Source organism: Mobula hypostoma, chromosome 3 (assembly GCF_963921235.1).
Source record: "Mobula hypostoma chromosome 3, sMobHyp1.1, whole genome shotgun sequence".
Taxonomy (NCBI): Eukaryota; Metazoa; Chordata; class Chondrichthyes; order Myliobatiformes; family Myliobatidae; genus Mobula; species Mobula hypostoma.
The window spans coordinates 170,443,312-170,456,477 of NC_086099.1; the positions used below are offsets into that span (position 1 = coordinate 170,443,312).

The 13,166-nt window shown below is 35.0% G+C and overlaps 2 protein-coding genes across 2 annotated transcripts in view; both read right to left on the minus strand.

Moving 5' to 3' along the window:
• The window catches only part of LOC134343756 (zona pellucida-binding protein 2-like), an 80,824-nt gene extending 80,118 nt beyond the window's left edge, over nucleotides 1-706 (minus strand). The window contains exon 1 of the mRNA XM_063042497.1: nucleotides 540-706. Coding sequence (XP_062898567.1) covers nucleotides 540-684 — 145 coding nt within the window. The 5' untranslated portion in view covers nucleotides 685-706. The remainder of the gene's footprint in view (nucleotides 1-539) is intronic.
• Nucleotides 707-1,468: 762 nt separating this feature from the next.
• The window catches only part of ift57 (intraflagellar transport 57 homolog (Chlamydomonas)), a 41,247-nt gene continuing 29,549 nt past the window's right edge, over nucleotides 1,469-13,166 (minus strand). Inside the window, exons 8-11 of the mRNA XM_063042365.1 lie at nucleotides 7,290-7,421; nucleotides 7,145-7,207; nucleotides 6,328-6,394; nucleotides 1,469-2,608 (exon numbers count right to left, since the gene is read on the minus strand). Coding sequence (XP_062898435.1) covers nucleotides 2,430-2,608; nucleotides 6,328-6,394; nucleotides 7,145-7,207; nucleotides 7,290-7,421 — 441 coding nt within the window. The 3' untranslated portion in view covers nucleotides 1,469-2,429. The remainder of the gene's footprint in view (nucleotides 2,609-6,327; nucleotides 6,395-7,144; nucleotides 7,208-7,289; nucleotides 7,422-13,166) is intronic.

Sequence of the window (13,166 nt, forward strand, 5' to 3'; positions counted from 1 at the left end):
TTCTCACTTAAATGGTAGTAAGCCCGCAGGACCCCCGAATCAATAAAACTTTTACCCTTTTACTTTAAAGCTTTACCCTCTCCAACTGGGGGGGGGGATATTTTATCTACCTTTCCTATGCCTCTCCTAACTTTATATACTTCTGTCAGATTTTCCCCCAATCTCTGACACTGCGGAGAAAACAATTCAAATTTGTAATCCTGGCTAATACTCTCTAATTCAGATATTCTTGTGAACGTCTTCGGCACCCTCTCCAAATCCTTTGTTGTGCTGAAATAATTAAAATAGTATATTTTGATATTCCCGATGACAATTGTTTCCTTGCATCTTAAAAAGTTATATCAAAATTGTACAGCCTAACAGCCCAAGCAGAGCTGCTGACGTCTCCCTGACCTGATTTTGCCTCTCCCATTTTTCTAATAAAAAGCAGACAAATATAACGAACAACATGCCGTACTTTTCAACAACATATTCCTGTTCAAATTCACCAAGATTGTATGTTCAGACGGACAGGAGCTGAACATGAAATAGTTACATACCTGACGTGTGCAAAAAGAGGAACAATCCATAAACAGTCGCCGCAAATATTATCAAAACCACAAGAGTTTCTTTTAAAACTTTTTGACTAGAAAAATGCGACTTTGAAAGGGAAAGGACAGTTATAATTTTGTGCCGTTCCCACATTTTTCCCCGGGCGGATGGGATGTCTCATCTCACCTCGCTCCGGTCTCCCACCATTTTCAGCCCTTGCTGCTCCACTTAAAAAATAACATTCCACGGCCAGACCGCAGGGTGGTTCGTTGTCTGCGCAACGGCCTCCCAGCGTTAGGAACCATATTCATCTCGAACCACACGAGCTTCTGCCGTCAGTGGGAACGAAGTATATAGTACTGAGGTTTAAAAAAAAAGCAGAATCGAGTCCTAGCACCTGTAAATAGATATTTTTCCTCTCGCTCTGCAGCATGGATTATTGTAGATATTCCAGGTTGTTCAAATCAACCCAAGTTTTAGTATTCGGTTCAAGTGAATGAAAAGTTGCATCCGAACAGATATTCCATTTTAAGCAACCGTTGCATGTTCTATGACCGTTTCACGGGGAGATTAGATTTGGTACTGCTACACTTGTCTAAAGTGAAATAGCTCTTAATTCTTACTGCTTGGTTTTATAAAGAGCATCTTTACGGCAGTATTTCGCCGGCTCTATTTCCAAGTTCAGAAGCTCAATGTGAAGAAATAACAAACAATAAACCCCACATCACAGATTTTAAAAAGCAAATTTGGATAAAATTCCATTTAAATTATTCCATGTTTTATTTGTCAACAGCCCCGGCATGAATGGAAGAGTATCAAATTGCGAACTATGAAGACTTGGGGCTTCAGCTGATGATTCAAGCTGTTATCAACTACATTTTACACTTTTGAATAATACTGAATACATATTGCATTTTAAATTATAATTGCAGTTTGTTAAATGCTGGATTGACTTCCTGAATTTCAAGTTATAAAGGTCTCCTTCACAACCAAAAAGTCTTTAATATGATTCCATTTTTTTTTAAAGTTGGTTAACATGATATTAACATGCTGATTTCAAAAAATATGCAGTTGGCTCAACAGATAACATTTTATTGATAAAATAACTTTATTCAAAGATTACAAAATTGCAAATACATATTTATAAAATGCTTGCCTAAAACATCTGTACTGCTTGCAGTGTTAATTGCAAGTTAAAACTATAGAGTTAACTATATACAATTTCTACACAAATTTTCACTGTACATTTACTTTATATTTAGATCAATTAAAAAAAGTCATGAAGTTAATGTTAAAGTAATAAAGATTATGGATGAAAAATGTACATTAGGGAGTGCGTCAAGAAAGTAATAGCAAAGAGCTCAAAAATAGAGGCTAATTTTGTAAGTCTGTATGGATTAAACACTGAATTTAAGATAAGCTTCATAATGCTTAAAGAGCCAGTGCTGCTTATAAATGAAAGATTAGATTTTGAGGCATTTATTGAAACTCTTTAGAGATATTTATGTTTCTTAACAAAGCTGCAATAGTTCATTGCAATTTGTTGAAAGTCATTTCAATTTTGTTTAGAAAGTGGAGTCAGTAATTGAGCAATGAGAATTTAATAAAACATTAGGAATATGAGCCTAAGAGCAAAAGACCTGCTGATAACATATGAAGTGCAAAATTTGCTGAATATTGATTTTGTAAATGAAAGGAGCTCTGGCACCATCTTAAATTGACTTTGTATTTTGCTTTTGACCATAAATCTATGTAAATATAATGCAACTGTGATTTGTTTAAATTATCTTGCTCCAACAATTCAAAACTTTTGGTTCCTCAGGTAGATCACAAAATTCAATAATTTTCCAATACAGTACTAACAGATAAAGTTATGATTTGTATATAAATATTGAAAGTCAATAACCACCTATTGTGGTTTCTGGAATATTGGTTGCATGCATGTCTCTGGTCATGTTTGACTTCTCTTTGAGTTTGGCTTGTAACAAGGTATGCTCCACAACTCCAATTCGGATATCCATTTGAGTTATCTCTTGTTTCAGCTTAGTCAAAGCTTGCTTGATTTTCACCAATGGAGCTGAAAATAAAAGTGTCAATTAATCCAAGGAATCAATCCACTTAAATTATTTATTTTATATCAGTACATAGCCTTCAGTCTTTCATCATCTTTCTCTATAAATTTCAAGTATACAGCACTGTGCAAAAGTCTTAGGCACCCTAGTTAGTTAGAGTGCGTAAGGCTATTGCATAGTGCCATAGTAACTTCATGTTTTGTTATATGGGTCTCTATTGTGGGCTGAGAATAGTAAGGGGACAGGGAGAGGGGAATTCATGGTTGGAAAAAGGGGAAGGAAGAAGAGAGGGAGCAGGAAGTATCAGAGAGACATTCTGTGAAGATCAATAAACCAATTGTTTGGAATTGAATGACCTTGCCTAGTGTCTCAGGGCTGGACGTCTCTGCACCCACGTAATCTTTCCCACAAAATACTCTGCAGATGCTGGGGTCAAAGCAACACTCACAACACGCTGGAGGAACTCAGCAGGTCGGGCAGCATTCGTGGAAACGATCAGTCAACGTTTCGGGCCGGAACCCTTCGTCAGGACTGGAGAGGGAAGGGGCAGAGGCCCTATAAAGAAGGTGGAGGGAGGATGGGAAGGAGAAGGCCAGTAGGTGCCTTCCCACCCCTAGCACTCCATTTCAGGATGTATATTGTATACATTTCTCTGACATTAAACTTTACCTTTGAACCTTTGAAAAGGGCTCATGATCCGCTTGCAATCTGACAGAGATTGAGCACATTTGTAAAGAAGAATGGGGAAGAATTGCAGTGTCCAGATGCGCAAAGCTGTTAGAGATCTATCCACACAGAATCAAGGCTGTAATTGCTGCCAAAGGTGTGTCTACTAAATACCGACTTGAAGGGGGTGAATACTTACGCAATCAATTATCTTGTGTTTTACATTTGTAATTAATTTAGATCACTTTGTAGAGATCTGTTTTCACTTTAACATGAAGAGCCAGTGTCAAAAGAGCCACATTAAATCCACTGTGATTCATTGTTATAAGACAATAAAACATGAAACATGAAAACTTCCATGGGGGGGGGTGAATACTTCTTATAAGCACTGTATCTACTATCTCAAATTTTAACAATTAATAAATAATTCTGCATGTTGGTTAATGTCAGCTGGCAGTAAAATTCCAATACAAGCAATGTAAGCTCAAAGAGCACCTGCAGATTATCATAGTACAGTGCAATAAACTGAACTATACAGCCTACGGAAACAAAATGGTCAGGGTTGCTAAAATGTTCTTTCAAAGTTTAATAAGGTCACCTTCTTAAGTTGAAATGTTTTCAAACCTTGCAGGATTCTGAAGTTTTCTGATCTACTAATGAAGTATTACCATTGTTCAGAAGCATGGGAAAGGGGTGAGAGACAAGCAGGAGGGAAGCTGTGGTCCAGTGCTACCCAGCAGGTATATATATGCTTTCATATATGCCAGAGCCCAGGTGCTCTGCAGCACCAATAAGTATGCCCACTAATGTGGGAACATTAAAACTCATAAAGCAGAGCCTGACCTATAGTAATTTGGGGCCATCTTATATAAATTAAGATGTTCCTCTGTGTATCCAATGATAGCTGGTGTATACAACAACTACTTGTGTTAAAGAAACCATGCACAGGCAACTACCATTCCGTGATTTGAAGATCAGGACTTGCACTGAGAGGACCCGATAGACATCCCAACAATGACAGAGCTGAACATTGTTCTGCTACCAATACTGCTCAAGAACTCATCTGCTCTGATATTATCACACTTAGTGTGACATTAAGGACGTTAGCTCGCCAATTTAAAGAACAATGTGGTGAGTACACATTTTGGAGGAACAAGCCACAAGAGGAACACGATCTTAATTGAGTGTGCTTCACAATAAAGAATAGGCTACAATGGTTTTTCATTTACTCTTTGGCTCATTCTAACACAGAACATATACACCATAGCCATCAGAACTCATGTCTGACCCTTGACACCTTGGGTAAAGTTAAAGAGAACTTCTACTCTGACCTAGACAAAATCTCAATCTACATCCCAAAGGCAGACAAACAATTTTTCTGAGCAGCTTCAGTGTCCGTTTGGGGAGGGGCAAACCCCTTAGCAGAGCATGATCAGCAAGAAAGAATTAGGGACTGCTAACCTCTCTTAATAAAATGACTATAAAATGAATTATGTCATTAGTTGAATGAAGAACTGCAAAGAAGTCTACCCCACCCATTTCATGACAGGCAATGATGGCTGGATTGACCATATATTATTTGCATCAACTTGGCTCCGAAAAGATAAGCATCAGCAGAAGCACTGTCACAAGAAAATTAATACTGAAGCTCTTAAGGACCTGACAAAGCTGATTATTCTTATGGTAGCTGACTTCTTGCCTATGGGAGCCGCAAAGCTCAGCAGCTGTTGTAAAGTTTGCCTTAATTGGCAAATGTTAAGCAACTTTTGGCTTCTCTATCAAAAAGAAACAGAATTGATTTGATGAAAATGATTAGGAGATTGAGGGTCTAACCAGCCACAAATATAAGGCGCTGCTTGGTTGGAAGCACCAGGTTGATTCAAGGGAATAGAAACACCCTGCAGATCCTTCACAAAGCCTGTGACCCATAAGAACATATGAAGTGAATAAGTGAATGAAGATGAAATGAATACACGAGGTTCCATCTTTATATTTACAAGAAAGAAGACAGCTTTGATTGCAGCAATTACAGAGATCCCTGTTGTCTGCTGGGAGGAACATGACAAGATCTTTCTCAACCACCTCCATTAGTCCCAAGGCACAGTGGATGTGATGCCAGACACTATACATGGTGTTCTTTGCCTACATTAAAACCTTTGCTTCCATCAATTAGGAGGCACTGTAGGACACTCTTCTCAAATTTGTTTGCCCAGAGAAACTTGCCCAAGATGGTATTCAAGCTGAGATGTTAACCAACAGGCCTACAACAATTCGTAGTGTAAACTGGTGTCGAATAAGGCTGTGCCATTGGTCCAGTGCTCAGTTTTTCTCACTGTAATTTTGCACTTAGCTCAACTTTTCAAACTTCTCGTATAAGGAAAGATAACTTTCAGAAATAATGGGAAGCAGTTCAACCAATGGCAACTAAATCCCAGGACCTAGCTTACCCAAAGCTAAGCAGTTAAACAGCAATATGCAGATGATTAATGTTTGCATGCCCAACATTGGAGTACTGAGCAGACAGTGTCTGAGCTCTGTCATTTTCAGGCATTCAAAGGAAAAGATTCAAGAATACTCTCAAAGTTTTCCTGAACAACTGGAACATTCAGGATGGTATGGAGAATCTAAAGGCTATGTATCTGAAGCACACACAGGTCTCTGCCTACATGGCAGAAGGAGTGAACTACGTTACGAAGTACACTCCTACCTGCCAAATTGGCCATCATATGCCCTCCCTGTGAAAGAGTCTCTGGGTCCCATACTAACCTTACTAGACACTTAAGAATCTATGAAATCATAATGAAAATAAATTATGCTGGAAGATACTACTTAAGAAGATGAGCAAAGTTATTTGAAAGAACCATTGGCTGTTATCCTCACAAACATTTACATTTTTCCCCTTTAAGAAATATTGTGGAATTCACTTTTATGAGTGTTTGTTCTAGAGCATTTCATATCCTAACAAGCCTCTCAAAAATAGAATCTTCTTGCTCTCTCTATAATAATTATTTAAAATTCATTCTGCAAGATTATTGAATAAAATCCAAGGTTTACTAACCTCCATCAGTCATACTACTTCCCTTTTCTTCCATATCTTGTTTCACTTTTTCCAATTCTTCACTTATCTTAAAGAATTGCACACACAAGATACTAAAAAAACAATCTATAGAAATACCTTCATTATTTGAGATGCATTAATATTTTTTAAAATGATTAAAAGGAGCAAAATATAAAGCATATATTTTATTTGCCTAGAAGGACTGAAAATTCTTAACTATTAAATCATCCAACCTTAGCACCACATTTTGTCAATTCATGTATTCTTAGTGTGGTCATCCAAACAGCCATAATGGTACAAATTTTATATGCATTCAAATAAATATTTAGTAGACTAAATGAAAATAAGTAACAGATGTAACAACACCTTAAACATTTCACAATTATAGATAAGTGGTAATGAAAAATTACTGGTCGTCTTTCTTAAGGGGCAATTCAGCAAACAAGAATCTTGTCACTGAACACACATTTTTCATATGATGCTGTGCCATGATCAGGAATTGGAACTCTTAACAGATTTTTTCTGCTTAATTAAGAGCACTGAGAAAAAAAAACATAATGCTGAAAATCACTTCCACCGTGGTATATTTGGGAAGCAGGAGTAAGCCATTCTGCCCTTCCTATCTAGTCTGTCATTCAATGAGATATTGCCTGATGTGTTACCACTTACCACGTCCCTTATTTATTTGCTTGAGTAATATCATGTGTAAAAGCATCATTCTAAACTAAATGAAAGGTATTTGAAGTTGAATGGCTGGAGTAAGTAACTTTTTGATTCAAAAAAATGCAAATATTATTGCAATTGATAGAATTTCTACCTCAGACAGAAGTTTGGTTCGTTCTGTTACTCCTCCACTTCCTTGTTGATATCGGTCTTTGGCCTAGAAGGAAGTGAGATTCTTTAAGCAAATATTATCAAGAATTCAAAGTTAAAAATTGATATTAATTAGACTTGTAGGTTACCTCACTTAGTTGAGCCTGAGTAGCTCGAAAATCTTGAATCAAATTCTCCAACTGGTTGTTGATATATTTCTCTCTGCTGCTGACTTTTTCCAGAGTTCGACTAATCTCATCCTGAAGCTTATCCAAGTAGCTCTCCAAATATACAGAATATTTAGCAATTAGATATTAAAAAATAAAAAAACTGCAGAATTAGCAAATAAAGCAAGTAACCATTACAAACGGACAAGTGGCCTGCAACATTTGCTTGCATAATCTTGACCTGGTATTTAAGGTATTGTTGGGGGGGGGGGGCGTCACGTGATGACGTGGGATTGAGACATGTAAATTCAGCTCTCCCGCAACAAATCAGTAAAGTACCGTTTAAATAAAACCAAGTTGGTAATTATTTTTTGAAAACTATTTATAAACTTTGTAAGACTACTTTACGGTATGCCTCCTAAACCGCAACAAAAGAAGTCTGCTGTTGCGAAGCAGCCGCGAGACGGGAAGAAAAAAGGGCCTACTGCAACGATGGAGCCTCGGACTCAGGTTGGATCTCCTTCGGTAGAACAGGGAGCAATGGCGGTGGCAGAGGTTGCTCCGAAGAAGACAACGGAATTGCGCATGCGCAAAGAAGAGCGCATGCTCAGATCGATACAACACAAACTACAAGAACCGACACCCACTGCAATTGAAAATGACTCAGAGTCAGAACTGGATTCTGCAGAGAACACAGATGAAGAAGAGGAGGAAGAATTGGAAGCGAGTGGAAGTAAAGGAGATGATAGAGACATAAGAGAGGCTGTATTGCGATCAACGGCTGAATTAAAGAAAGTAAGAGAAGAGCTTAGAGATACGAAGAGATGCTATAATAAAGTTATGGAAAGACAGGACAAAATGGAAAAGAAGCTTCAGAAGATGGAAAGAGAAATGGGGCTTATGAATGATAGAGTGGAAAAAACAGAAAATGATTTGCTTGTCTGGAACTCGGAAAGAAACCGACTCTTGGAGAAAGTGGACATGTTGGAAAATTTCAGTAGACGTAATAATATAAAAATTGTTGGTCTTGCAGAAGGTATGGAAGGAGATAAGCCAATAGAATTTTTTCAAAGATGGATCCCGGAGGTTTTGCAAATGGGAGAGGAGGCTTGATCAATTGAAATTGAGCAGGCACATAGAGCTTTAAGACCAAAACCAAAAGATGACCAATATCCACGATCGATTTTAATAAAATTCTTAAGATTTCAAGACAAGGAAAGGATTCTACAGGCGGCTGTTCGAGCTGCCAAAGATAGAAAAGGGCCATTGATAATTAAAGGGAAAAGAGTTTTTTTCTACCCTGATGTAAGTTACGAACTTTTGAAGAAAAGGAAGAAGTTTAATCCAGTGAAAAAACCCTATGGGAGCATGGTTATCAATTTATACTGTGTTATCCTGCAACTTTGAAGATTTTTTTGTCTGGTGGAGAAAAAAGATTTTTTGATGACTACCAGAAAGCAGAGCAGTTTGTGCAAGATTCTCTGAATATTCACCAGATACAAGAACAAACTCAGGAGAGGGAGATAGATTGAAGATGAAGATTGGGTTTAAGAATGGATTTGTTGGATTTTTGAAGCTGGATGAATGTATAAATATAGTATTAATTATATGAGGGGGGTAAGAAAGGATAATACTGGAGGAAATTAGCTGGGAATAATAATACTAATTTTGTTTATATATATATAACTTTTTTTTTGTTGCGGGGGAGCTGGAAGAAGCACTGATCAATTGCTACGTTAATCATGTGTGCAAGCGTGGCTTTTGCCGCGACCCGTAAAATGGAGGGGGGTAGTGTTGTGTATCTTTTCATTCACAACATTAGTGGGGGGGTATTTTGTTTTTTCTTTTTTTTTCTATCTTTTTTTTCTCTTTTTGCCTGGAAGGTTGTGGGGGGAACACATAGCATCATGGTGAAGTTTAAAGTGATTCCCCAAGGAACTATGAGAGTTGAGAAGATAAATGTTTTAGATTGGAGTAACTTTGTTAAGAATAATGACTAGTTTATTGAATTTTTTGAGTTTTAATGTTAATGGGCTTAATGGACCAGTGAAAAGAAAAAGAATCTTAACATATATTAAAAAAATGAAGATAGATTTAGCTTTTTTACAGGAAACGCACCTAACAGAAACTGAACATCAGAAACTAAAGAGAGATTGGGTGGGTAATGTTGTTGCGGCCTCATTTAATTCAAAAGCGAGGGGAGTAGCAATTTTGATCAATAAAACGTTACCAATTAGGATACAAAATGTAATAACTGATTCTGCGGGGAGATATGTGATTATACATTGTCAACGTTTTTCCGAACTATGGACTTTTATGAATATTTATGCACCAAATGAAAATGATGCAAAATTCATACAAGAAACTTTTTTGAATTTGGCAGATGCACATGAAAAAATATTAATTGGAGGCGACTTCAATTTTTGCTTAGACCCAGTCTTAGATAGATCAACCAAGGCTGTTATAAAATCGAAGGTAGTAAATCTAACTTTATCATTGATGAAAGATTTAAAGTTGATTGATATATGGAGAAGAATCAATCCTAAAGAAAGAGACTATTCGTTCTATTCCCACAGACATAAAACTTATTCAAGGATAGATTTTTTTCTATTATCAATGCATATTCAACACAGAGTGAAAAATATGGAATATAAAGCAAGAATATTATCAGATCATTCTCCTTTATTAATGACAATAATAATGGCTGATAAGGAAGAAGTGGCTTATAGATGGAGATTTAATTCAATATTATTAAAACGTCAAGATTTTTGTGATTTTATGAAAAAGCAGATTCAATTTTTTTTGGATACAAATTTTCATTCAGTGGAGGATAAATTTATATTATGGGATGCGATGAAAGCATATCTTAGGGGACAGATAATAAGTTATACGTCTAAAATTAAGAAAGAATATATGGCAGAACTAGATCTATTGGAAAAAGAGATTACAAGAATAGAAAAAGAATCACAAAGATATATGTCAGAAGAAAAACGAAGACAACTTGTCAATAAGAAGTTACAATATAATACACTTCAGACATATAGAACGGAAAAAGCAATTATAAGATCTAAACAAAGGTATTATGAGTTAGGTGAGAGAGCACATAAAATTCTTGCCTGGCAGTTGAAAACAGAACAAGCTTCCAAAACAATAAATGCAATTAGAACAAGGGCAGATAAAATATCTTATAAACCTCTTGAAATAAATGAAACCTTTAAAAATTTTTATTCTGAATTATATCAATCAGAATCCCAAAACGATGTTAATGAGATAGAAAGGTTTTTATCACAAGTTTCTCTTCCAAAATTGAATTTGGAAGAACAGAGGGGATTAGATATGCCTTTTACATTAAAAGAAGTTGAAGAAGCTTTAGGATCACTTCAAAGTAATAAATCTCCAGGAGAAGACGGTTTTCCACCTGAATTTTATAAAAAATTTAAAGATTTATTATTTCCTCTTTTTATGGAATTAATACGTCAAGCAGAAAAAATACATAAACTTTCAGATTCTTTTTCAACAGCGATTGTAATAGTATTGCCAAAAAAGGACAGAGATCCTATGAAACCAACATCATACAGGCCTATTTCTTTATTGAATACGGATTATAAAATAATAGCAAAAATTTTATCGAATAGATTATCTAAATATTTACCAAAATTAATACATATGGATCAAACAGGATTTATTAAAAATAGACAACTGGCAGATGATGTAACTCGGCTACTCAGTATAATTCATTTGGCACAAAAAAGGGATGAGAAGAGTATAGTAGTAGCTTTGGATGCAGAAAAAGCATTTGATAGATTAGAATGGGATTTTTTATTTAAAGTATTAGAAAAATATGGGTTAGGAACATCTTTTATAAATTGGATTAAAACTTTAAATTCTAACCCTAAAGCTAAAGTAGTGACAAACTCTCAAATTTCAACACCATTTCAGCTAAAAAGGTCAACTAGACAAGGTTGTCCACTATCACCTGCTCTATTTGTATTGGCGATAGAGCCATTAGCAGAACTAATTAGATTGGATCCAGATATTATGGGTTTTAGAGTTAACCAAAAGGAATATAAAATTAATCTTTTTGCCGATGATGTTTTGATCTATTTAACAAACCCACAACATTCGTTACATAAATTATCTTCTAGATTGGATGAATATTGGAAGGTATCAGGTTACAAAATAAACTGGGATAAAAGTGAAATTTTGTCTCTTACTAAAGGAGACTATAGTCAATGTCAATTAGTAACCCAATTTAGATGGCCGGTAAATGGTATAAAGTATTTAGGTATAAGACTTGATAGTGATGTAAAGAATTTATATAAATTTAATTATTTACCACTATTGAAAAAAATTCAAGAAGATCTTGACAAATGGATGATACTACCAATAACATTAGTAGGTAGAGTCAATGTTGTAAAAATGAATATATTTCCGAGATTACAGTATTTGTTTCAAACATTACCAATACAATTGCCACAGAAATTTTTTCAAGAGTTAAATAAATCTGTGAGAAAATTTCTTTGGAAAGGTAAAATGTCAAGAATATCATTGGAAAAACTGACATGTAAATTTAGGTTAGGAGGGTTACAACTTCCAAACTTTAAAAATTACTATAAAGCAAATCAACTTAGATTTATTGCATCTTTTTTCGATGATCAAAAACCAGCATGGATTAAAATAGAACTAGACAAGATAGGAGAAAATAAACCTGAAGATTTTATATATAAATGGGAATCTAAATGGATACGGGAAAAGAAAGAATCTCCGATATTAACACACTTGATTGATCTATGGAAGAAGATAAATGTTGATAAGGAAACACAGAAATCTCTATTAGCAAGGAGACCTTTGTTTCAAAACAGACTTATTCCTTTTACAATGGACAATCAACTTTTATATAATTGGTACCAAAAAGGGATTAAATTTATAGGAGATTGTTTTGAGCGAGGTATATTGATGTCATTTGAACAATTAAAGGATAAATATAAAATATCTAATAATACTTTTGCTACTTTCAGTTAAGGGCTTACTTAATAGGTAAGCTGGGTCAAACAATGTTTTTGCCAAAAGCTAATGAAATTGAAATTTTAATTCAAAAAGGGAAAATTAAAAAATTTATTTCTTGTATGTATAATTTGATTCAAGAACAGACAATTAAACAAGGAACCCATAAGTCAAAGCAAAAATGGGAAACAGATCTGAATATTAATATTGATGAAATAAATTGGTCAAGACTTTGTCTGGACAGTATGACAAATACAATAAATGTTTGACTTAGATTAGTACAATATAATTTTTTACACCAATTATATATTACACCACAAAAAAATAGATTAAATTCAAATCTATCTGATAAATGTTTTCGGTGTAATCAAGAAATTGGTACTTTTTTACATTCTACTTGGTCTTGTTTTAAAATTCAACCCTTTTGGATAAATTTAAGAGTCTTATTGGAACAAATTACTGGAATTCAACTTCCACATAACCCTGTATTATTTCTATTAGGTGATATTGAAGGGATAAAACCGAAACTTAAATTGAATAAATATCAGAAAGAATTTATAAAAATTGCATTGGCAGTAGCTAAGAAGACTATAGCAGTTACTTGGAAATCGGATTCGTATTTAAGTATGGATCGTTGGAATAATGAAATGGCTAGTTCTATTCCACTTGAAAAAATTACTTATAATTTAAGAGATAATTATCTAACATTCTTGAATATTTGGCGCCCTTATTTACAAAAGATAGGATGTCATATTTAAGTGCTCCGACAAAGAATTTGGTTACTTGGGGAAAATAACGAATAATTATACCAAATTTATTTTGAATCCCATGGAGCACGTGGAAACCTTCCAATAC